Here is a 25,670-nt window from a genome sequence, read left to right on the forward strand (position 1 = left end):
TGACCGTTTCCGACACTGTAGCAACTGAGATTCGTCCTCCGCCACCTGGAGTGAGGCGAGTCACTTCACCACAACGAGGACTTTGGCGCATTGGGAATTGGGCATTCCAAATTGGGGAGAAAAATAGCCAGAAAAAGTGCAGCGGAATGAAACCAAATGGAAGTCTCCTTTTAGAGTTATAACTTTACATTAGCGTCTTTTAAAAGCAGTCGCGAGATGCATGACAATGGTCAAAGCCGTTCATCTAGTGTAGAAAAACATTTAAATCCAGATGGAGTCCTGTAAATGAGTCTCCCATGACAGGCCCATCTCTCTCCACTTCACCTGTGTAACTGAGCAGTAAGCACCAATGGGCGGGGCCAAGGGAAGGCGTTGATGTCTTGCTGAAGAGGCAGTCATATGCAGATGTTTTTGGTCCTTGTGACATCACAAGTTCCACAAATTCCAAAAGTGCCATTTCTAGAACCTGGTTTAAATAAACGCTCATATTCTGTTAAGGAGGAAGTTTTCAGTTCTGAATCCCAGTGTTTTATAGAGCAATGACCTCTTATATGTCAAACTATCCAGGATAATTTGATTCCTCCTCTCATGACCCATTTAATGGTTCTGTTAACTGAACATAACACATGAGAATAGTTAGAGTACACTACAAATCTTTGGCAGGTGCATAATATTTTTGTGCAGTATTAACCAATATCATGTGCAATTGCATTGAAGTGGTTGTTGAGAGTGATTAAACCTCATTTATCATCACTTTACAGAAAAAGAGCCAGAAGAAGTCTGATTCTCAGCAGGACGCTACTATTCAAGGTGCTGTCCCTGATGAAGGCTGTGTATGCTGCATCCTGTCTATTTGTGATATGTTTGAAATCAATAGCCTTGACCTAATAAAGGTTTTTTAAATGTGTACCCTACTCTGAGTGCATCTGAACAATATATCCCTTATCCAAAGAGCACCAGTGGGAATTATTTTACACCCAAGTTGCACTCCTTACATGCTGTGTTTGTGTTGTTGTGCTCTTTAAAGATGGAGGACAAGACGCCTAGCCACGAGAGAAAGACCAACTTTTAATGAAGGATTTGAATCTCAGTTCAATCAAGGTATGATACTCCTGTTTTTGAATCATCCCATCCATCCATCCCTTACGAAAAATTGCCTTGGTTATACTATAACAACTACAGTTCAACTATGTATTTGTAGTAAAACCTTAAATTTACCATGATTTTATTCAGTAATAGCCGAGCAGTTCTGTCAGATTTTGTGCTGCCTTGAGAGGCGGAGCCTTAATTTTACTCTGAACGCTTCCGAGATTTTACAGAGAATAAATATTGTTCGATCACCTTCATATTTGAAACGTAACTTCTTTAGACTCGTGGCTTTGAGTACATTGTATTTCTGGGTTGTCTTGACACTTTTATTGTTTATTAGATTATTAAAAACATGTTCAGCCCAAAATATTTCCATTTCTATAAACTTCAGCTTCTCTAACTCTAAAAAATAACAACATATATTAATTCTCAAACTTGGTAAATAAAGCCCAAAGTGTCTTCCTTCAAAAGATACTACAACTGTGTCCAAACTCCAAAGGGTCCCGTAAATACAACCAATTAAGTTCAGGATTGTCATTTTCATGGTGTGTGCTCAAAAAGGGGGCGTGTATCAACAGGTTAAGATGCATTCACCTGAGAAACAACATATAAGACATTTAGACGTGCTTTAACAGAATGTATATTAAATATGTAGTCTTCTGCAGTAAAGCTGCTAATGAAAATTTAACTTGTTTTAGACCTTAATATTGGAAAACAAGCCAAAACAAAAACTAATCTAAAACATATTTTGTTGCAGTGTATAATGGGGCGAAGGCTACCCCCTCTCACCTTTCTGTTCACTTCAATGTATCTAACTCTCTTATTAATGAAGCTGCGTATTGCCAGTTTTCTGCATGATAAGAAATGCACAGTGACACATATATTATGATTAACTCATGAGTCATCACGTTATAATCCAGCTGCTGCAAGAGCGCGCTCGAGTGACTAGGCCATTGGATATTGCAGATTCAAATGGCAAATTGAAAATCAGATTAGCGGAACATAAAAATGCCATTCGAATCTGCCAACCTCGATATCCAATGGCCTTACATTAGAGACGCAGATCATGGCGGCCCCGTGATACTGGAGATATTTGGGATTGAATATATGCTCAATAAGGGGAGGAGATTGGTTAAAGTTATTGCAGAGGAAATCTTTTTGGATCTATACATTGAAAGCGACTCCATTCCCAGGTTTAAATGGAGAATTCGAGTTTTCACCATTCTTGTAAAACGGTTTGGTCGTATTTGAATGTTACTTGTAATGTTTATGTTGAACTGTACTTTCGTGTATTGGGGTGTTTACAGATTATTTATTTTACATTATAAGCCATTATGATGTCATCTTAAAATAAGTTCCTGTGATTTGGGGGAGGGGGTGGGGTCCTCTGATAACACCCCAATATTTACCACTGTAATATGTATGGGCTAAGAAAAACCTAAATGACAAACGTCCCACACAAAAATGAATTGCTGGGCCTCTGGAGGATAATGACTTTTTAAAGCCTAATGCAGCAAAAATTATTAAAAAAAATAAATAATTCGGACCATTCTTTCATATGTCATGCTTTACACGGTTACTAAATATATCATCACTCAAGCACTTACCGATCTGCACCAATGCGGATTCGCTCATTTGTTATCATTGTTATTATATTGCAGGAAAACAAAGAGAAGCCTACAAGACTGTGAAAGGACATTGGACCCCTTCACCACCCTGCCTAATCACCAACTCTTCTCTTGCTCTCAACGAAGGCGGTCGCATTTTCTCACCCTCTCCCTCCCCTTACCTTCCCTGCTTGGCTCCTCTCGTTACGTCTACTGTCTTGTACTTTGAGAGACTCTCTCAGCACTGCTCTCCAAACTAAGACATCATGGATTTGATCAACTGGTCTCTCAACGCAATTGACACCATCTTCTCGACGAGAAGCTTGGGTTCGGGGGAACCTGACTGCCCTGCCGGAACGTTCGCAGCTGGCTACACGATGGACACGGAGAGGTGGTGGGTCGTGTGTCTGGCGGCTCTTTCCGTGGAGGACATGGAAGATATCTACCTATTCGGTACCATGATAACAGGTCTTCTGCTGATTGGATTAGGCATTGCCCTGGTTTATCGAGGAATTAAGAAGACTGTGACAGCTGTCCAAAGCCTCACAAGGCTGCCCGTCATGACTGAAGCAGTGGGCAGAGCTGTCTGCACTCAGACTGGGTCTATGAACCAAAATACGGATAACATCATGGAGGAGCTCACAGCTTTGCAAAGGCAAATGGATCGTTTCAGAGACCAAAATGGAGCGGAAGAATAGCCGTGTAAATCAGAAGTGGCTACTCGCCTCAAGACCAAACAATCCCAATCTTATCTGTTTCGCCGCCCTCAACCAGCACTGGCCTTGGCCAAGGCCGCTGTTGGAACAACAACTCCCCGGAAGAGCACTGCAGTGAGCCACTCTGCGTTCCTTCCCGACTCCCCAGACACCTGGTGATTGTTGACTATGTCTGGGACCTGATCAAGGTTGTCTCCATGGCAACTTGCTGTGTATCGCTATGACAACCCCTGCGGACTGAGGCACCTAGATTAAGATGCTGGCATAGCGACTCTCAGGCCTACACACACTTGAACTCTTACACATATATACAGATATGCAATCATCCGCCCGATACCCTATCCCTCGCCTTTGCCGCTTTGTACCACCAGTCTGACAGGCGGGTCTGTGACCAGCGCCAAATATGGCTGCAGGACCGGATGGCTGCTTGCCTGTGCTGGGCCACCTCCACCCCCCGATCCCCTCCCCTGTTGCAAGTCTTGTTCATGTTGTAGAGTGTACTGATTATGTGCTAATGTTGCTGAGGTGAGGTGTTTTTTTTCCTGTTCCCACACTGTACTTCTTAAGGAGCATAGTCTGGGGGCTGCCCTTTTTTTTTCTCCTCACCTCTCATGTCATGCTGTATTTCTGTCTTCCTGTCCTGTCTACCCCCTTGTCATATGTATGTTTGTATGGACAGGTAGATGGCCAATTTCACTGGTTTACTATGTGACAATAAAGTACTACTACTACTACTACTACTACTACTACTACAACAATGATCAATTCTCAACTATCTTCGATGCGTCAGAGCTGTGCAGGTGCTCAGGACATTTAAGAGCTGTGTGTCTGAAGGCAATAAAAACCCCCGTATAAACTAACATGTGTGTATTATACATGTAACTGCGCGGTCTGGACCAAAACAAGACCATTGTTGAGGTTGTTTTTGCTTGTTTTCAAAATCCTAAAGGGCTTTTGTTCAGATTTCCTCAGTAACCGACAGCTATTAGTCACCCACAAGTATATTTGAAATAAAAATGTGTACATTTTGTATATTTTTATGCATTTTTTTTTTTAAATGTATTTAATGTACATAATAAATTATTTTAATTTGACAAATTGTGCAGTTTTTTTTTTTTAAATAATTTTAAGTTGGGGGTTAAAACGAGACATTAGGTGTTCAAAGTTGAACGATTCACTTGTGTAACCTAATAGCGAGGCGCACACGCACACACATATACACACACACACACATCTGTGCTCACCATTAGTGTGTGTGTGTGTGTGGCACTCATAAATGCAATTACAGATTACTTACAGTTTCTTAACCATTTCTTTTTTAATTTTGCCTTTGACACATGGTGTGATCACTGGCCTGATGTAAAGACATTCTCACATGTGCTTCAGATTCAGATGGGTTAAGCAGAAGATTTTCAGTAAATTAAGATTAGAATTTCATTTCCTTACACTGTGCTATCGGCTATAGATGATTGGAAGCACCGATTTCCCTAAAATGTCACATGGTGTGACAGTAAGATTTGTTTTCATTGGAAGAACTGGAATGGGCAAACCCATTAATTAGAAGCAGGGCATTTCCATATAGAGTATCATGAGCATACAGAAGAAGGATCTCTACCTTGAACGGAGCAGAACCTCTTGTGTTCAACCAGAAACAACTGACCATTCCCACCAGACTGAACCAATCAAACCACAACCTTTATTTCACCACAGTACTGCAGACAGGGACGGACTGACAATCTGTGCGTTCGGGAAAAGTCCAGAACGGCCGTCCAACCGAGGGCCGTCCGTCGGCACAAAAAAAAGTATAATAAAGCAATATGAACAGCCAACAGTAGGGACACTAATACGATCACTTATATGCAACGTGTAAAAAAAAAAACTGAGGAAGAAGAGTCGGCCTACTAGCCAGTTTGTGATTCGTCCCCGGCCGCAGTCAGATTTGTAATGGAAGCAGGTCAGTTTAGAAAAATGTACAGTTTTGTACATGAGCTGCAGCCAGGACGAAATTAACCCTTTCGCACGTACGATCACACACACACACACACACACACACACACACACACACACACACACACACACACCAGTGTGATTAGAACGGTCAGTGCACCGTGATTAGCTGCTAATATTAAATGTGCTTTCGCGCGTTGGCTGGCGCTGAGCCAGAGACGGACGCGCTCAGCGCTGTCATATCACAACTTAGTTTTCAGTGTTTTCAACCACATAATGTTTCTTTTAGGTTTTAGGTTTCAGACATATAATTTCATTTCACATACGTAGGTACTAAACAAACAATACAATACATTTAGAGAGACATAGAGTTTGTAAAATACACACTGATGTCTATGGAAACGGCAATAATATTCCTTTCCATAATAATTAGACACGTTTTATTCATATCAATCAGATACACATTGTGAAAGTAACTTTAAAGTTTACTCTATTCTTCTCCCAGTTCACCGGTCACTTACTTTCATGTATTTTGGGAGAAGTGGATGAATTAACGTGTTGTAGCCTAAATCCAACAGATCCGATTCTCTGAACTGTGGCACTATGACGGCGCCCATCGCTCACAGCTCAACTAACGCGATCGTTATAAAGGTGTTTAGACAACAAAACTCACCCACTTGCATTTATTTGACAATCTGAATATCAGATATTTCATGCTAACAAATGTGTGAATATTTTTAATAAAAAAGGAAAAACGGCATAAAGCATCAAATTTCTTCTCACTCTGCCTGTGACACAGGTAGCTTGTGAGAGAAGTTTCTCTGTACTGAAGTACATTAAGAATCGCTTAAGGAGCAGAACTTCTCAGGAACACCTGGAAACATTCATGTTAATGGCCACAGAGAAGGACATCCTCATGTCCCTTGACAATGACCTCATAATAGACAGAGTTGCTCAGAATAGTGCCCTTCTCAAGAAACTTTTACTTCCCCAACATTAAAGGTGCTGTATTGTGAAGATCCAGGACTTAGCCAAAAAACTTGAACACGACAACTTCTCAGTCCCTCACCCCTTTCCACTAAAGCCCAAAACGGTCTCCTAAGGCCCTCCCCACAGGGAGAATGAATGCATGTGCATGAGCAGTGATTGACACGCAGTTAGACACCCCTTATGGCCCTGATGGGTGCATCTGAACAGGGAGCTGTGGATTTCTGCAAATCACACTAGGCTGCAGGTAGTACCAGAGGAGACAGATTTTTTTTTTTTTAATTACCTGCTTCATGTAGTTCTACTTGAACACAGGGTCAGTTTCAGCAAATATGACAGAAAGTTAGTTTTATAAGGCCTACTACACTTTTAAATTTGCTTACATTATATTTGAATAGTTATAAGTTATAGTATATAGTAACTATATGTTTTATAATTACAAGTTTGTGTAATTTGAGGTTTCTGTAGCCAGTGACATTTAATTACTTGTATTTTATTTTCAATGCAGATGTGATGGTATTGTACATTTTTTGTTTTTATTTGAAGGCTGAGGCTTCATTAATAAACAACCCCAATTATTATCATCATTGGTTTTGAGATGTTACTTGCTGTGAATACCTTGTCTGATACAGTATTGTGGCATATTATCAGGACATCCTGGCTAGTGTCTGTTGCGCGGTTAGTGGCGAATGGCCGGATGATGGGCCTATTTGGGAGAAAGTCCAGGGCTGTTTTTTAGCCCCAGTCCGTCCCTGACTGCAGATCATCTGAAAGGTAAGAGATAAAGTTACCCAACCTCTATATCATATTTCATACCCATGTGAAAAACTAACTGCCCCCTTAAACTTAACCGTTGGTTGTGCCACCTTTAGCAGCAACACCTGCAACCCAACGTGTCCGATAACTGCAGATCAGTCTTTCACAACGCTGTGGGGGGATTTTGTCCCACTCTTCTTTGCAGAACTGCTTTAGTTCAGACACATTGGAGGTTTTTCGAGTATGCATCTAAGGTCCTGTCACAGCATCTCAATCGGGTTCAAGTCAGGACTTTGACTAGGCCACTACAAAACTTTCATTTAGCTTCTTTTGAGCCATTCAGAGCTGGACTCCTGTGCTTTGGATCATTGTCTTGCTGCATCATCCAGTTGTGATTGAGCTTCATCTCATGGATTGATGACTGGACGGACAACTTTAGGATTGTCTGGGAGAGAGCAGAAGTCCTGAAGCAGCAAATCATCCCCACAGCATCACACGACCACCATCATGCTTGACCGTAGACATGATGTTTTGTTTGTGGAATTCTGTGTTTGATTTACGCCAGATGTAACGGGACCCCCGTCTTCCAAACAGTTCCACTTTCGACACATCAGTCCACAGAACATTCTCCCAAAAGCTTTGATGATCATCAAGGTGTGTTTTGGCAAATTCAGACTATCTTTTAATGTTCACTGTTAGCAGTGGTTTTCGCCTCGCCACACTTCCATGTATGGCATTTTTGGCCAGTGTGTTTCTGATAGTGGGGTCATGAACGGTGACCTTTACTGATGCGAGAGAGGCCTGCAGTTCCTTGATGTTGTCCTTGGCTTTTCTGTAACTTCCAGGATGAGTGGTCGCTTTGCTCTTGGAGGAATTTTGGAGGACGGCCACTTCTGGGGAGGTTCACTACTGTGCCAAGTTTTCTCCATTTGGAGATAACTGCTCTCACTGTGGTCCTTTAGAGTCCCAGAGCCTTTGAAACAGCTTTGTTACACTTACCAGCCTGATGTACTTCAATCACCCTTTTCCTCGTAATTTATTGAATTTCTTTCGACTTTGACACAGTGTGCTACTGGGTGAGACCTTTTAGCCAATTTTAATGCTTAAAAAGTTATATTTAGGTGTTGATTTGATTGAACAGGGCTGGCAGTAATCATGTCTGGGTGGGTCTAGTCCAGCTGAACCCCATTACGAATGCAGTTTCATAGATTTGGGGATTTAGTAACTAAGGGGGCGATGAGATATACACAAAAACATAACAAATCAGGATGGGGGCAAATACTTATCCACAGCATTTTATTTCTCATTTTGTGTTTCACAGAAGCCATACAGGTTTGGAATGTCATGAGGGTGAGTAAATGATGACAATTTTCATTTTGGGATGAAGGCGAGTACATACTCTGCTCATGTGATACACAATTTGAGATTTTAACGCTACACACAACAATGACAATGACTTATAATATATAATATTTTTATGGCAGTATTTTTATTTGGACATTTTTGTCCTCTAAGGTACCGAGTGTGAGTTTTGCATTTTAATCTGACATGTCACAAAAAAAATTATAAATAATGCATCAAAATCAATGTTGTTGCTAATCATTAACATCCCAGACTGTGATAATCCATATAAGAATTTCCCCCTTAGCATTTAGTATATGGAAAATAATATATATGATTTTTAAAGCAAACTGGCATTTAATTAGTTAAAATCCTGAAAATGAATGAATATTTGGTAGTTATAATCAGGACTGATGTTGGTTAAAAAAATTAACTCATTAAAAGTGGAAAATAATAGTCATATATCACATTTTTGTCCTCTGACGCACACGGTCAAAACACGTACATTCAATATTAAATGTTAATAAAAATACAATATATTCAAAATAGTTAATACACTTGAAACTTAAATCATCTGGTTGTGATTGGACAGCAATAGCACATCAGCTGGTGTTCAGTGTGTCGTCGAAAAATTAAATAAAACTGATAAAAGGTCATTCCGATACTGATGTGATATCAAGTAATCGATCCTCACATAAAAATATCGATTCTAAAGTTGTTTTTTTAACTAGTGATCTTAGTATTTAGATACTATAAATATTAATACATCTCATAAAAAGCTTCGAAGTGGAAAAAAATAATTATATTAGCGAATAGTTGCACAGGCACAGGAACTATTTTCTCTTCCGCTCATCTTGACGCGCAGTGATACACCATCAGTCACAGAGCGCGAACTCGCTTTCAGACAGAAACTTCTAGAACATTGGGCCTTGGACCAGATCGTAGTTAAACGCAATTAAAAATATATATTATACAATATTATGAACCAATACTGGAAACATCGATCGTATTGAGCTATAACACAAATAAAAGAAACCGTGCAAATGTAATTTTAAAAGTTTAGTATTTAAAAATCAAACCGCGGAAGGTTACCTGTCCAAGGTGTCAGAGTGTGACTCCGCGCATGCGCTGTTTTTTGTATAAAGCTGCGTCACCGCTTACGTTCACACGTCATTTCTAATAAACTATTTTCGCCGGTATGAGTTCTTTGAACATTCGCGGATTTTTCTTGTTGATGATCCCTCTCTTCGTCGCAGGTAATATATTATAATGGTATTAAATGGCACAAGATTTGATGATCCAAGAAGTTGTGACTCTGTTGTCATTTACACTTAAATATTAATTTTATCAGGTCCTACGAATGAGAAGGTGGAGGTGACAAAGGGAGAAAGTTTCGTCCTCTTTGAAATTCCTGGATTTGCGGATGTTTCTAAAGTGACTGTGCAAAGACCGTGTGAAAACGGGTCTCTCGTGTTCCGATACTGCTCGCCTGATGAAGAGAAGAAGGGCTGCAAGTCTTCTGGGTCAGACAAATACCAAGTTCACAACGGGACTGTCATTGTTGCTAATGCCAGTTTCAGTGACCAAGGATGCTACACTGTCAAAGTGATCGGGAACTCCGATATTACTCAATCTTTAACAGTAGTTGTCAACGGTATGTATTGCTACCATAAACCAGTCTAATGCCCACCTGGCGAAATGTTGTGACGTAAGCGATACGTGTAGTTTTTGTAATAATGAAAGTGAAAGCCTTAACCATTTATTTTTCTCTTGCAGTATATCTTCGAAGTTTTGGTGTGAATTGAGTAATTATTGTTTTTCTACAATTGATAAAAATTACATTTTTTGCATTAAAGATATTATCTGTTATTTTGAACACGAGAATAAAGCAGTAGTTTGTATTGTTAATATTTTTTATTCTTGTAGCTAAATGTTATTTGCACAAGCAGAGGTATCTTAAAGCTACCCAGGCTCACGAGTTCTTACTTGATGTGGAGTACTTGGTCAAATCTTTAAAATTGCTCACGAATAAGAAATGATCTTTTTTTTTTTTTTTTAGGGTATTATGAGAATATTTTTGTATGAGCCGTAAATTATGATAAATATTTTATATATATATAATATATATATATTTTTTTTGTACAAATTTTGACGCTCTCGCCGCTTCTGGTGTGAATGCACGGTTATTAAAGTAATTTTGTTCATTTGAGCAGAATTAAATAAAAAAAAAAAATGTACATTTTCAATAGATCCCCCCCCAACACGTCTTTATTATAGTCCCAATTAGAAACCATTATAATGCAGCCAAGGACAAATTCAGACACCTCTAGAGTCGTCTTGTCCGAGTCGTTCACTCTTTTGTCACGTGACTGCCGTATAATCTTTCATAACCCCATAGACTGATGTTTATGTAAACTTAAAGGAATAGTTCACCCGTTGACTTTTATTCCGTCAGATACAAAAGGTGATTGATGTTGGGCATAATGTTGGCCTCCGTCACCTTCACTTTCACTGTATGGAGAAAAGCTGCAGTGAATGGTGACTTGGGATAACATTCTGCACAACATCTTTTGTGTTCCATAGAATAAAAGTCAAATGGGTTTGGAACAACATGCGGGCGAGTGAATTGACATAATTTTCACTCATGCGTGATCTATCTATCTCTATAATGCTTGTCGAGCTATTTTTCATAGTTTGTCTTCATGAACTTCCTTTTCTAGTCGTTTCTGTTCTTGTCTCTTACAGAACCCCAGTACAGTACCGTCAGCCCAGAATCACAGTACAGTACCATCAGCCCAGAATCACCGCACCCAACATCCCCCACACCCAATGAGGGAGGTTTAGATAAACCAGTCATTGCAGCAGTTGTGTTGATTGCGATTGGGTTTGCGATTTGGTTTGGGCTAGTCATTCATTGCTGCATATGTAAAAAGGCAAGTATTATCACTTGAACAGCTGTATGTGTCACCTGTGTTTGAGAATTTAGCGGGTATTTGGGCCAGCTTAGACTTGTTTAGTGTCTTACTGCTCAGATATTTCACATACAACTGTCAGCGTGAGTCTTTTATTTTCTTTCACACTTTTGTGTACAGTGTAGTCACGCTCTGTTAATCTTTCACTCGGGCAATAATATACATTCAACATAAACCGCTTGTTAGATTTTTAACAGTCTGACGAACATGCCACTGCTGTACACTCGGTCTCTCTGCTGTTTCTCTTCCACACTGACACTCTAGCGTGCCTTATCAGGTCTCCCTCCGCCATGAGACCGGTGTAATCCGGAATAATCACAACCCAGGTGACGAGCCTTACCGCTCTCCCTCTCCCTCAGACAGACACATGACCACACCCCCCATGCCACAAATTCCTTTGCAACGCTTGAATAATATCGAGACTGGTTCACATGCAATCCACGCTGAAATGTTGTGAATACACAAACGTAATTATGCAGAGCAGATAAGATGGTGGTCTTCACATCTCGCATCTTCAGTGTTTGTTTACACACAGAAAGGCATGTTCAAGGTAACTCCCAGTCTGTGGCAGCAACCGAACAGAGACGCGTTTTTAAAAGTTGTGCTTGTACCCCTCTTAAAACTCAGCGTACATCGCCGGAACTGCATCAAACCGATCAAAGACGTCCATTGAGTGCATGTTTGCAAAAGGCTAACAATTCAAAATAGTACAGGTGGGTGCAAAAAAATGATCCAGGATCCATTTAAAAAATAGCCGAGGGGGTCTGGGTAGCTCTGTGAGTATTGACGCTAACTACCACACCTGGAGTAGGGAGTTTGAACCCAGGGCATGCTGAGTGACTCCAGCCAGGTCTCCTAAGTAACCAAATTGGCCTGGTTGCTATGAAGGGTAGAGTCACGTGGGGTAACCTCCTCGTGGTCACTATAATGCGGTTTGCTCTCGTTGAGGCGTTGTGAGTTGTGCGTGGATGCGCAGTGGATGACGTGAAGTCTTCACACGTGCCACGTCTCTGCGGTAATGCGCTCATGTGAGCCATGTGATAAGATGCGCAGGTTGACTGTTTCCGACACTGTAGCAACTGAGATTCGTCCTCCGCCACCTGGAGTGAGACGAGTCACTTCACCACAACGAGGACTTTGAGCGCATTGGGAATTGGGCATTCCAAATTGGGGAGAAAAATAGCCAGAAAAAGTGCAGCGGAATGAAACCAAATGGAAGTCTCCTTTTTAGAGTTATAACTTTACATTGCGTCTTTTAAAAGCAGTGCGAGATGCATGACAATGGTCAAAGCCGTTCATCTAGTGTAGAAAAACATTTAAATCCAGATGGAGTCCTGTAAATGAGTCTCCCATGACAGGCCCATCTCTCTCCACTTCACCTGTGTAACTGAGCAGTAAGCACCAATGGGCGGGGCCAAGGGAAGGCGTTGATGTCTTGCTGAAGAGGCAGTCATATGCAGATGTTTTTGGTCCTTGTGACATCACAAGTTCCACAAATTCCAAAAGTGCCATTTCTAGAACCTGGTTTAAATAAACGCTCATATTCTGTTAAGGAGGAAGTTTTCAGTTCTGAATCCCAGTGTTTTATAGAGCAATGACCTCTTATATGTCAAACTATCCAGGATAATTTGATTCCTCCTCTCATGACCCATTTAATGGTTCTGTTAACTGAACATAACACATGAGAATAGTTAGAGTACACTACAAATCTTTGGCAGGTGCATAATATTTTTGTGCAGTATTAACCAATATCATGTGCAATTGCATTGAAGTGGTTGTTGAGAGTGATTAAACCTCATTTATCATCACTTTACAGAAAAAGAGCCAGAAGAAGTCTGATTCTCAGCAGGACGCTACTATTCAAGGTGCTGTCCCTGATGAAGGCTGTGTATGCTGCATCCTGTCTATTTGTGATATGTTTGAAATCAATAGCCTTGACCTAATAAAGGTTTTTTAAATGTGTACCCTACTCTGAGTGCATCTGAACAATATATCCCTTATCCAAAGAGCACCAGTGGGAATTATTTTACACCCAAGTTGCACTCCTTACATGCTGTGTTTGTGTTGTTGTGCTCTTTAAAGATGGAGGACAAGACGCTTCGCCCGCAGAGAAAGACCAACTTTTAATGAAGGATTTGAATCTCAGTTCAATCAAGGTATGATACTCCTGTTTTTGAATCATCCCATCCATCCATCCCTTACGAAAATTTGCCTTGGTTATACTATAACAACTACAGTTCAACTATGGTATTTGTAGTAAAACCTTAAATTTACCACGATTTTATTCGTAATAGCCGAGCAGTGCCGTCAGATTTTGACGTCTTGAGAGGCAGAGCCTTAATTTTACTCTGTACACATCCAGTGATTTTACAGAGAATAAATATTGTTCGATCATCTTCATATTTGAAACGTAATTTCTTTAGACTCGTGGCTTTGAGAACATTGTATTTCTGGGTTGTCTTGACACTTTTATTGTTTTTTAGATTATTAAAAACATGTTCAGCACAAAATATTTCCATTATTATAAACTTCAGCTTCTCTAACTTTAAAAAAATAACAACATATATTAATTCTGAGACTTGGGAAATAAAGCCCAAAGTGTCTCTTTCAAAAGATACTACAACTGTGTCCAAACTCCAAAGGGTCCCGTAAATACAGCCATTTAAGTTCAGGATTGTCATTTTCATGGTGTGTGCTCAAAAAGGGGGCGTGTATCAACAGGTTAAGATGCATTCACCTGAGAAACAACATATAAGACATTTAGACGTGCTTTAACAGAATGTATCTTATTTATGTAGTCTTCTGCAGTAAAGCTGCTAATGAAAATTTAACTTGTTTTAGACCTTAATATTGGAAAACAAGCCAAAACAAAAACTAATCTAAAACATATTTTGTTGCAGTGTATAATGGAGCGAAGGCTACCCTCTGTCACCTTTCTGTTCACTTCAATGTATCTAACTCTCTTATTAATGAAGCTGCGTATTGCCAGTTTTCTGCATGATAAGAAATGCACAGTGACACATATATTATGATTAACTCATGAGTCATCACGTTATAATCCAGCTGCTGCAAGAGCGCGCTCGAGTGACTAGGCCATTGGATATTGCAGATTCAAATGACAAATTGAAAATCAGATTAGCAGAACATATAAATGCCATTCGAATCTGCCAACCTCGATATCCAATGGCCTTACATTAGAGACGCAGATCATGGCGGCCCCGTGATACTGGAGATATTTGGGATTGAATATATGCTCAATAAGGGGAGGAGATTGGTTAAAGTTATTGCAGAGGAAATCTTTTTGGATCTATACATTGAAAGCGACTCCATTCCCAGGTTTAAATGGAGAATTTGAGTTTTCACCATTCTTGTAAAACGGTTTGGTCGTATTTGAATGTTACTTGTAATGTTTATGTTGAACTGTACTTGCGTGTATTGGGGTGTTTACAGATTATTTATTTTACATTACAAGCTATTAATGATGTCATCTTAAAATAAGTTCCTGTGATTTGGGGGAGGGGGTGGGGTCCTCTGATAACACCCCAATATTTACCACTGTAATATGTATGGGCTAAGAAAAACCAAACGTCCCACACAAAAAAGAATTGCTGGGCCTCTGGAGGATAATGACTTTTTAAAGCCTAATGCAGCAAACATTATTAAAAAAAATAAATAATTCGGACCATTCTTTCATATGTCATGCTTTACACGGTTACTAAATATATCATCACTCAAGCACTTACCGATCTGCACCAATGAGTTCATATAACGACTCACTCATTTGTTATCTGATTATATTGCAGGAAAACAAAGAGAAGCCTACTTGTGTCACAGGACTGTGAAAGGACATCGGACCACTTCACCACCCTGCCTAGTGACCCAGTGATCAATTCTCAACTATCTTCGATGCGTCAGAGCTGTGCAGGTGCTCGGGACATTTAAGAGCTGTGTGTCTGAAGGCAAAAAAACCCCCGTATAAACTAACATGTGTTTATTATACATGTAACGGCACGGTCTGGACCAAAACATGAGACCGTTTTTGAGGTTGTTTTGATTGTTTTCAAAATCCTAAAGGGCTTTTGTTCAGATTTCCTCAGTAACCGACAGCTATTAGTCACCCAAAAGTATATTGTAAATAAAAATTTGTACATTTTGTATATATTTATACTTTTTTTTTTTTTTTTTTTTTATAAATGTATTTAATAAATTATATTTTTTATTTGACAGTGTGCAGTTGTGTGCTTTTTTTTTTTTAAGTTAGGGGCTCAAAGTTGAACGATTCACTTGTGTAGTAACTTTATAGCGAAGCACGCACGTGCGCGCACACACACACATCTGTGTTCCCCATTAGGGTGCGTGTGCCACACATAAATGTAATTACAAATTACTTATACTTTGGGTTAAGCAGAAGATTTTCAGTAAATTAAGATTAGAATTACATTTCCTTACACTGTGCTATCGGCTATAGAAGATTGGAAACACCGATTTCCCTAAAATGTCACATGGTGTGACAGTAAGATTTGTTTTCATTGGAAGAACTGGAATGGGCAAACCCATTAATTAGAAGCAGGGCATTTCCATATAGAGTATCATGAGCATACAGAAGAAGGATCTCTACCTTGAACGGAGCAGAACCTCTTGTGTTCAACCAGAAACAACTGACCATTCCCACCAGACTGAACCAATCAAACCACAACCTTTATTTCACCACAGTACTGCAGATCATCTGAAAGGTAAGAGATAAAGTTACCCAACCTCTATATCATATTTCACACCCATGTGAAAAACTAACTGCCCCCTTATACTTAACAGCTGGATGTGCCACCTTTAGCAGCAACACCTGCAACCCAACGCGTCCGATAACTGCAGATCAGTCTTTCACAACGCTGTGGGGGGATTTTGTCCCACTCTTCTTTGCAGAACTGCTTTAGTTCAGACACATTGGAGGTTTTTCGAGTATGCATCTAAGGTCCTGTCACAGCATCTCAATTGGGTTCAAGTCAGGACTTTTGACTAGGCCACTGCAAAACTTTCATTTCGCTTCTTTTGAGCCATTCAGAGCTGGACTCCTGTGCTTTGGATCATTGTCTTGCTGCATCATCCAGTTGTGATTGAGCTTCATCTCATGGATTGATGACTGGACGGTGTCCTTCAGGATTTTCTGGGAGAGAGCAGAAGTCCTGAAGCAGCAAATCATCCCCACACCATCACACGACCACCATCATGCTTGACCGTAGACATGATGTTTTGTTTGTGGAATTCTGTGTTTGATTTACGGCAGATGTAACGGGACCCCTGTCTTCCAAACAGTTCCACTTTCGACACATCAGTCCACAGAACATTCTCCCAAAAGCTTTGAGGATCATCAAGGTGTGTTTTGGCCAAATTCAGACTATCTTTTAATGTTCACTGTTAGCAGTGGTTTTCGCCTCGCCACACTTCCATGTATGGCATTTTTGGCCAGTGTCTTTCTGATAGTGGGGTCATGAACGGTGACCTTTACTGATGCGAGAGAGGCCTGCAGTTCCTTGATGTTGTCCTTGCCTTTTCTGTAACTTCCAGGATGAGTCGTCGCTGTGCTCTTGGAGGAATTTTGGAAAGACGGCCACTTATGGGAAGGTTCACTACTGTGCCAAGTTTTCTCCATTTGGAGATAACTGCTCTCACTGTGGTCCTTTAGAGTCCCAGAGCCTTTGAAACAGCTTTGTTACACTTACCAGCCTGATGTACTTCAATCACCCTTTTCCTCGTAATTTATTGAATTTCTTTCGACCTTGACACAGTGTGCTATTGGGAGAGACCTTTTAGCTCATTTGAATGCTTAGAAAGTTATATTTAGGTGTTGATTACTGCCAGCCCTGATCAATCAAATCAAGTCTGGGTGGGTCTAGTCCAGCTGAACCCCATTATGAACGCAGTTTCATAGATTTGGGGATTTAGTAACTAAGGGGGCAATGAGATATACACAAAAAACATAAGAAATCAGGATGGGGGCAAATACTTATCCACAGCACTTTATTTCTCATTTTGTGTTTCACAGAAGTCCTACAGGTTTGTAATGTCATGAGGGTGGTTAAATGATGACAATTTTCATTTTGGGATGAAGGCGAGTACATATTCTGCTCATGTGATACACAATTTGAGATTTTAAAGCTACACACAACAATGACAATGACTTATTGACAAATGGATGAATGACTCAAATATTTCTGGTACATATAAATATATACATTTATATAAATCTAAAAATTAAAAACCTATATGAATGATTTGTTACAATTAAAAATATTTTAAAGCTGTCAATTATATTTTGTAAGGTAATCGTTTGCACCACCTGTTTGTCCAAATGCTGGAAACCTGGAAAGGATCTTTAGTATTATGAGGTCACAGAAGATGGAACTCTTCCCCGGAACCTCACATGCTCAACCAGAAAGACAACAGAGGCAATTCCCACCAGACCAGACAGAACCAACCGAACCACAACCTCAACATCACCACAATACTGTTGACAATCTGAAAGATAAGAGACGGACATACTGACATTAAACCATTTGTTTAGAAGTTGCAATGATGTCATTGTGGCAGGAAGAGGCTTTATTAGTTACGTACCTTCATATTGTGTGCAGAAGTCGTTCATTTGAAGGTAGATGGTCTTATTGCTGACTGGATTTGCAGCTGTGCAGCTGTAGTTCTCTGTATCATTATAATGGAGGTGTAACGGTAGACTGAGGTTGATGCTGAGATCTGAACTTCTGGTCTGATTCAACATTTCACCACCTTTATACCACGAGATGAACACGTCTTGATCATTTCTAACAGAGCAGATCATAGAGCAGAATTCCTCCATCTCATGTGATGTACCTGGTGGACACCCATTTTGAAAGAACAAATCTTAAAATGTCAGTCTTAATGGAGTTTGACTCCCCCTTCAAAAACAAGTTCTTGCAAAGCATGCAAATGTAATCCATATAATCCTGCTTGGATGCAGATAGCAAAATAAATACCAAAAGGGAGAGAACGCTTCCCATATTTTTTGTTGATGAAGTCGAAGGCAGTGTGTCCAGATCAAACTCTAAGGTATTTTGCCAAAATTGTACCTCTTACTCGATAATATGGATGATACTAATTCAATGTCTGGCCCATGTTTGTTCCACATCTTCACAACATTTGGCATTTTCCTATTAGGCTTTTGTCACATTGATAATTTGAACTTGATCTCATAAACATGAAATGTCTGTGTAGCAAAATTTTTACCAAATTATTACACATTTTGTGGCAAATCCGAGGTGTGTGGCACTAGAGAGTTTATTTTTTATTTGTATTAATTTCTCCCAAACATGCTCTATAGTTAAAATCAACAAAACCTATGTCACTATGTAACCGGTCCTACTCGCCCCGCTCCGAATGGGACTTAAACCTACATGTCCGGCGTGGGAGGTGGGTGCGCTAACAAGGAGGCTAAAGGCTCTTGAGGTCAGGAGAGTGAGGTTTACACACTGCACCAGTTGGCTCCCATTACACCTATCCTAAACCTTAAACCTAATCGATTAAAACTACTTCTAGGACACGTTTGGCTCAAGTGTCGGCTCGCGTGATCTTCAGGACTCATATCCTTCCATCGCAAGTGCAACATTTTATCAGTTAAGCCACCACACGTCAATCCCACCAAGGGCGGACTGGGAAGAAAAATCGACCCGGGATTTTACATAGAAACTGTCCCAAAGGTTGTTGAGTCCAATTGAGCCCATTCGAGCTTATCTTGGCCCATTCGGGATCGTTTCGCGGCTGGCCCACCAGGAAAATTCCCACCCGAACAAGCTTGTAAATGTTTTTTTTGTAATGTAAATGTTAAAATGTATCGCCTTACAAGTGCGTTGTAGTAAAAGTGCGAAGGGCGAAAAGTGTTTAAGAACTGCTAATCTGCTCTTTTACTTAAAGTCGTTGTTGTAGCGCCTCTAGTGGTCATTTCACCAGGAAACTGCCGCGATACGTGCCACGTAAAAATTGTAATTTTTAGCTTGTATATTCTGATCAGGCATGAAACTTTGTATTGTAACTCTTTGAACTCTTGGATTTGATTACTGCTCATTTGTAAATTGCTTCGAATAAAAGCATCTGATTAATGAATCGATTTAAAGGATGAGGTGTGACTCACTCTGAGTTTGGTTTGCACCATCCAATAATCTCCTCTTGATGGCAGGAATAGAAACGGGTACTTGAAGACAAGAAAAAGGATTGCCATTGGGACAAAATCTTTTACTTTATCCTGACAGTTATTCATAGTAATCTCAATAACCTACCGTAAACATCAACTCTGAACCTCTTCTCTGATATATGTCCACTGATAGTGAGAGACATGACATAAAGTCCAGACTCGCTGGTGCTGATGTTCCAAATGGTCAGGGATCCAGTCTGTTTGTCCAGGTGCAGTCTGTCAGTGAGTTTCTCCTCATAAAAGGGTGCAGACCCTTGATACACCTGTGCAATACGGATGGTTCGTTCTTCACTTCCAAACTGCCACATTGCTTCATCAAGACTCTTTAGTTTACTATTTAGATCTTTTGTTTGCAGGGTCAGACCTTCTCCCTCCATCACAATCTTTAACTCATCCCATTTACCATTAACCACATCTGAAACAATATTAAAATGGGTTAAATAGTGGTTATTAGTGGCAAATAAGCTTCAACCACATTCAACCAACTGAACTACAGCATTAGTCCAATGCATTATGACATTTGAGATGAGGTCTTAAAGAGATGTTCGTCTGAACTATCCCTTTCAGTCTTAAAACAAATAAATAGAAACAAAAGGAAAGACAATAAAAGTTGTCATGTTTGGTGTGGAATACTTGCAAACTGCTTATCCCTGCTGGAAAATCCAGCTTAAGGTTTTGGAACATGGCAGCTGGTCCAAACTGGTCCTTAGCTGGTCCAAGTTGGTCATGAGCTGGTCCAAACTGGTAATGAACTGGTGCAAACCGGTCATGAGCTGGTCCAAGCTGGTCATGAACTGGTGCAAACTGGTCATGAGCTGGTCTGAGCTGGTCATGAGCTGGTCCAAACTGGTCATGAACTGGTGCAAACTGGTCATGAGCTGGTCCAAGCTGGTCATGAACTGGTGCAAACTGGTCATGAGCTGGTCCAAGTTGGTCATGAACTGGTGCAAACTGGTCATGAGCTGGTCTGAGCTGGTCATGAACTGGTGCAAACTGGTCATGAGCTGGTCTGAGCTGGTCATGAGCTGGTCCAAACTGGTCATGAGCTGGTCTGAGCTGGTCATGAGCTGGTCCAAACTGGTCATGAACTGGTGCAAACTGGTCATGAGCTGGTCCAAGCTGGTCATGAACTGGTGCAAACTGGTCATGAGCTGGTCATGAGCTGGTCCAAACTGGTCATGAACTGGTGCAAACTGGTCATGAACTGGTGCAAACTGGTCATGAGCTGGTCCAAACTGGTCCTTAGCTGGTCCAAACTGGTCATGAGCTGGTCATTAACTGATCCAAGCTGGTCCTGAGCTGGTCATGAGCTGGTCCAAGCTGGTTGACCAGCTACCATGTTCCAAAAAAAAAGCAGGAATGGCCAATGGAGGGTCTCTGTATGGTGACAGAATAACACAATGGCAAATAACCACACACAGGGACGTAACACCCCCACCCATAAGAACAAACATATATTGTATGTATAACAGAGCAACACAACAAATTGAGTCGTTAAACAACAGAATAAACAATATACATTACACATTATGAACTCGCGATAAGGCATCAGCAACTGCATTTTCGGTACCTGGTTTGTGTCTGATGTCAAGGTTGTAGTTTTGTACCACCGGAGACCATCGCATGAGTCTTTGATTCTGATTATACATTCGAGAGAGGAAAAACTAGTGGATTATGATCCGTGTAGACAAGAATTGGGAGATTACTGGATCCAACGTAAACCTCAAAAGCGCTGCACAAAAGGGCTTTGACAAATGGGATATTTAAATGTCAATTAAAAGTGAAACAATCGGTCTGTAAACAGTTGTTGGGAAAATTACCAGTGACATGCACAAAGTAGATGTCCTATACGACTTGCCAAAACTATAGTTTGTTCATATGAAATCTGTGGAGTGGTTTTAATGACTTCAAACTATGTGTATTTAAACTTCTGACTTCAACTGTACATGGCTGCTATGATAATAGCTTTGCATGCTGCCGTTGCAACTTACTATCCCCTCAATGCAAACAGTTTGTAAGTTAGAAAGTTTATAGAGGCAAGCTGAGAGAAGGCGATCCAAGTGAGTTTTGTTGTTGTTGCTTGGGCTGTAAAAGCAGGGATAGATGAAGGTACAGGCCTGCCCAATACTTCTCTGTCTATCAGGCATTTGCCCTTGGCCTCTCGACCAGCAGGCGGCCCCGATGAGATGCAGAAACTGCACATTTACTAGAATTACATCTGATATTTTTTACAAATCGTTTTTATTTGACAGTAACAGAGCAATGTCGTTCACTTTGTCATATGATTCGTTTTTCAATAGTTGTTAATTAAAAATGGCCAAATGTTGCTTAGAGGTGAGGGGAAATAATTGCATGATACTAGTATAAAACAACATGTTTTATGATAAAAAGGAAAAAATCAAGAAAATGAATGTAAAACGCACAACCAATTGGATGACACTGTGTGTGTTGAGAAGAGATCAAAATCACACAAGTCAGCATTAAAGTACTCCAGTGGTTAAATCCATGTCTCCAGAAGTGATATGATGGGTGTGTGTGTGTGTGTGTGAAACAGATCCATATTTAAGTCAATTTTTAACTATAAATTCTCCTCATTATGTCTGTCAATGTCTATGCGCATTCCTTATTGAGCGCGTTTGGTGTGCGCCTCTTGTTAGAGAATGCGGTTGCTAATATTACCGGTAAGCTCGATTCTCCATTATTAGGCACGTGAGTGCCTCTCCCTTGTGATTGGTGTGTGTGTTAAGTATTTGATTGTTAAATCGTGTTCTTAAAGAGGATGTTGTGTTTATCTTCCTTGTAAACTATTTAGTGCTTCTCTTGAATTTGGAGGGTTTGGATGGTGTTCGCTGTCCTTTTCTGCACATCGTGGCGCCATTTTGTGGTCCGTTCTGCATAACACAGCGGCTCATTGTTGCTTATCGCAGCCCAAGTGGCACGTTTCGCGCCCGGACCACTGGCCCGCTCGGTTCTTCCGAAGGCCATTCCACCCCTGATCGCCCCCAAAAGTGTGTCGGCCCAACGGGAAAATGCCCGGTATGCCAGATTACCAGTCTAGCCCTGCTCATACCCGTTTCATCAGTCACTCGCATGTTTTGCCAAACTTGTTGTGCTACATGTGTCTCGTTTCTGCATTGTACAGTGCAAAACATTCAATTACAGGCAGTGGAAAAAATACCTCATTATAAAGAACATACGTGTGCACTGTATAGTGTGCATTAGTAAACCAGATACACACGCAAAAAATAATTTTGTAATGCATGCTTGCCAAATAAGAGCGAGCTCTAGTGAGTTGGGCTCGCTCAGGTCCAGATCGGGTTTTGTGATAATAATGTGGGAAATTGGGCTAGAAAAGTAACTTAACTTACACTTACATTTACATCAGCACGTAAAATCCACATTTACATCAGCACGTATAATCCACATTAAGTAGAACTGGAGCTGGCAGGTCCAAAGATGCGAAACTAACGCCGACTTCTACATAATCTCCTGAAGTTATGGTTATTCGCTTGACATGTGGTTTCTCCTACCAGCTTCCTGGCACCGACAATTTTATAGCGATATCATTAGCACAGTTAGGTTAAAGAATGTATGACTTTACAGGCATAAAACATTGATCTGAAATGGTCAACACTTGTTGTAGCTGGAGAATTATGCCTAAAAATGCTCTGAAGGACTTTCATTGACTAGCGCCTGTAAGGGAGCGTCTGGAAATTCCACCCACATCACTAAAACGTCAGAGGAGTATTAATTCATTAAAGGGTAAGTTATACATACAATTTACAATCTTTAAAATGTGTAAATGTTTGTTTTAATAACAGACGTTAAGACAGAACATGCAAGGCAGTTGCATTGATCTTTCCAGACGGTATCTTATGCACCATAAGTGAATATTTGATAAATAATTAATTTTAATTCAACTTTACCCCACACAATATTACTATGCATTCATAATGCATTGATGTTTTGTTTCAGTATAATTCGTTTGGTCTATTTACAATGATGTGGGGTCTCTGAACTCTCAGTGGGATGGAAATACCACTCTTACCACTCTACCACTCCAATTTAGGGGAGCAAGGGTCCCGTGATAACAAGCTGTGGCAGGAAATGGTCATATTAGCGTCCTTTCCACATAGGTGACCTATTCATCATATATTTTAATATGTATTGGGCATCTGCACTGTGTAATGTTGCTGTCAACCCTCAAAGATGGACCGATTTCGTTTTTCACTAAACTAGTGACTGTATTTCTAGATAGAAACGACTAGGCATTTGCCCCTGGGCTCTCGACCAGCAGGGGGCCCCGATGAGATGCAGAAACTGCACATTTACTAGAATTACATCTGTCAACAGTACTCTTGAATAACGCATTACAACATGATAAAATCACTCTGATTATATTATAATCAACACTTTATACACTGTGTGTGACGGCACTGTCGAGAAAAATGGGAGAGATCTTTATCACTTTGTGATTTCCACAGTGGGCCTGTTAAGACATCTGTGCCCAGGGCATCTATGGTTGCCACTTTTGAAGTTTGGATGGTGTTCGCTGTCCTTTTCTGCACATCGCGGCGCCGTTTTGTGGTCCGTTCTGCATAACGCAGCGGCTCATTGTTGCTTATCGCAGCACATATGGCACATTTCGTGGCCGAACCACCGGCCCGCTCAGTTCTCCCGATGGCCATTCCGCCCCTGATCGCCCCCAAAATGCGTTGACCCACTGGGAAAATGCCAGATTACCAGTCCAGCCCTGTTCATACCCGTTTCATCAGTCACTCGCTTGTTTTGCCAAACTTGTTGCACTACATTTGTCTTGTTTCTGCATTGTACAGTGCAAAACATTCAATTACAGGCAGTGGAAAAAATACCTCATTATAAAGAACATACGTGTGCACTGTATAGTGTGCATGAGTAAACCAGATACACACGCAAAAAAATATTTAGTAATGCATGCTTGCCAAATAAGAGCGAGCTCTAGTGAGTTGGGCTCACTCAGATCCAGATCGGGTTTTGTGATAATAATGTGGGAAATTGGGCTATAAAAGTAACTTAACTTACACTTACATTTACATCAGCACGTAAAATCCACATTTACATCAGCACGTATAATCCACATTAAGTAGAACTGGAGCTGGAGCTGGCAGGTCCAAAGATGCGAAAATAATGCCGACTTCTACATAATCTCCAGAAGTTATGGTTATTCGCTTGACATGTGGTTTCTCCTACCAGCTCTCTGGCGCCGACAATTTTACAGCGATATCATTAGCACAGTTAGGTTAAAGAATGTATGACTTCACAGGCATAAAACATTGATCTGAAATGGTCAACACTTGTTGTAGCTGGAGAATTATGCCTAAAAATGCTCTGATGGACTTTCATTGACTAGCGCCTGTAAGGGACCATCTGGAAATTCCACCCACAGCACTAAAACGTCAGAGGAGTCCAAGTATTAATTCATTAATTTAATTAAAGTGTAAGTTATACATACAATCTTTAAAATGTGTAAATGTTTGTTTTAATAACAGACGTTAAGACAGAACATGCAAGGCAGTTGCATTGATCTTTCCAGACGGTATCTTATGCATATTTGATAAATAATTAATTTTAATTCAACTTTACCCCACTAAATATTACCATGCAGTCATAATGCATTGATGTTTAGTTTCAATATAATTCGTTTGGTCTATTTACAATGATGTGGGGTCACTGAACTCTCAGTGGGATGGAAAATAAAAATAACACTCTACCATTCCAGTTTAGGGGGGCAAGGGTCCCGTGATAACATGCTGTGGCAGGAAATGGTCTTATTAGCGTCATTTCCACATAGGTGACCTATTTATCATATATTTTAATATGTATTGGGCATCTGCACTGTGTAATGCTGCTGTCAACCCTCAAAGATGGACCGATTTCATTTTTCACAAAATTAGTGACTGTATTTCTAGATAGAAACGACTAAACTGAGGATAAAAAAAGTTTACATTTCTCACCCTTGCTGTCTTGTGTATCTGAGGTGATAATAACTGAAGGGGTCATG

The 25,670-nt window shown here is 40.4% G+C and overlaps 2 protein-coding genes across 10 annotated transcripts in view; one reads left to right on the forward strand and one right to left on the reverse strand.

Moving 5' to 3' along the window:
* Positions 1-15,529, forward strand: part of LOC127625418 (uncharacterized) — a 31,068-nt gene extending 15,539 nt beyond the window's left edge. For 2 of the 9 annotated variants that reach the window (XM_052100705.1, XM_052100704.1), the window contains exons 3-6: positions 11,189-11,376; positions 13,232-13,280; positions 13,498-13,571; positions 15,219-15,529. In XM_052100705.1, coding sequence (XP_051956665.1) covers positions 11,189-11,376; positions 13,232-13,280; positions 13,498-13,571; positions 15,219-15,257 — 350 coding nt within the window. In that variant the 3' untranslated portion in view covers positions 15,258-15,529. Of the gene's footprint in view, positions 1-761; positions 811-1,027; positions 1,102-2,750; positions 2,900-9,597; positions 9,700-9,794; positions 10,098-11,188; positions 11,377-13,231; positions 13,304-13,497; positions 13,572-15,218 lie in introns of those variants that run through there. The other 7 variants (XR_007968285.1, XR_007968282.1, XM_052100708.1 and 4 more) reach the window with 6 other exon arrangements.
* A 1,940-nt stretch (positions 15,530-17,469) lies between these two features.
* LOC127625413 (uncharacterized) overlaps positions 17,470-25,670 on the reverse strand; it is a 54,062-nt gene continuing 45,861 nt past the window's right edge. The window contains exons 4-7 of the mRNA XM_052100698.1: positions 19,716-20,045; positions 19,571-19,630; positions 18,025-18,276; positions 17,470-17,928 (exon numbers count right to left, since the gene is read on the reverse strand). Of these exons, the coding sequence (XP_051956658.1) occupies positions 17,792-17,928; positions 18,025-18,276; positions 19,571-19,630; positions 19,716-20,045 (779 nt within the window). The 3' untranslated portion in view covers positions 17,470-17,791. The remainder of the gene's footprint in view (positions 17,929-18,024; positions 18,277-19,570; positions 19,631-19,715; positions 20,046-25,670) is intronic.

This window comes from Xyrauchen texanus, chromosome 31, assembly GCF_025860055.1.
Source record: "Xyrauchen texanus isolate HMW12.3.18 chromosome 31, RBS_HiC_50CHRs, whole genome shotgun sequence".
NCBI lineage: Eukaryota > Metazoa > Chordata > Actinopteri > Cypriniformes > Catostomidae > Xyrauchen > Xyrauchen texanus.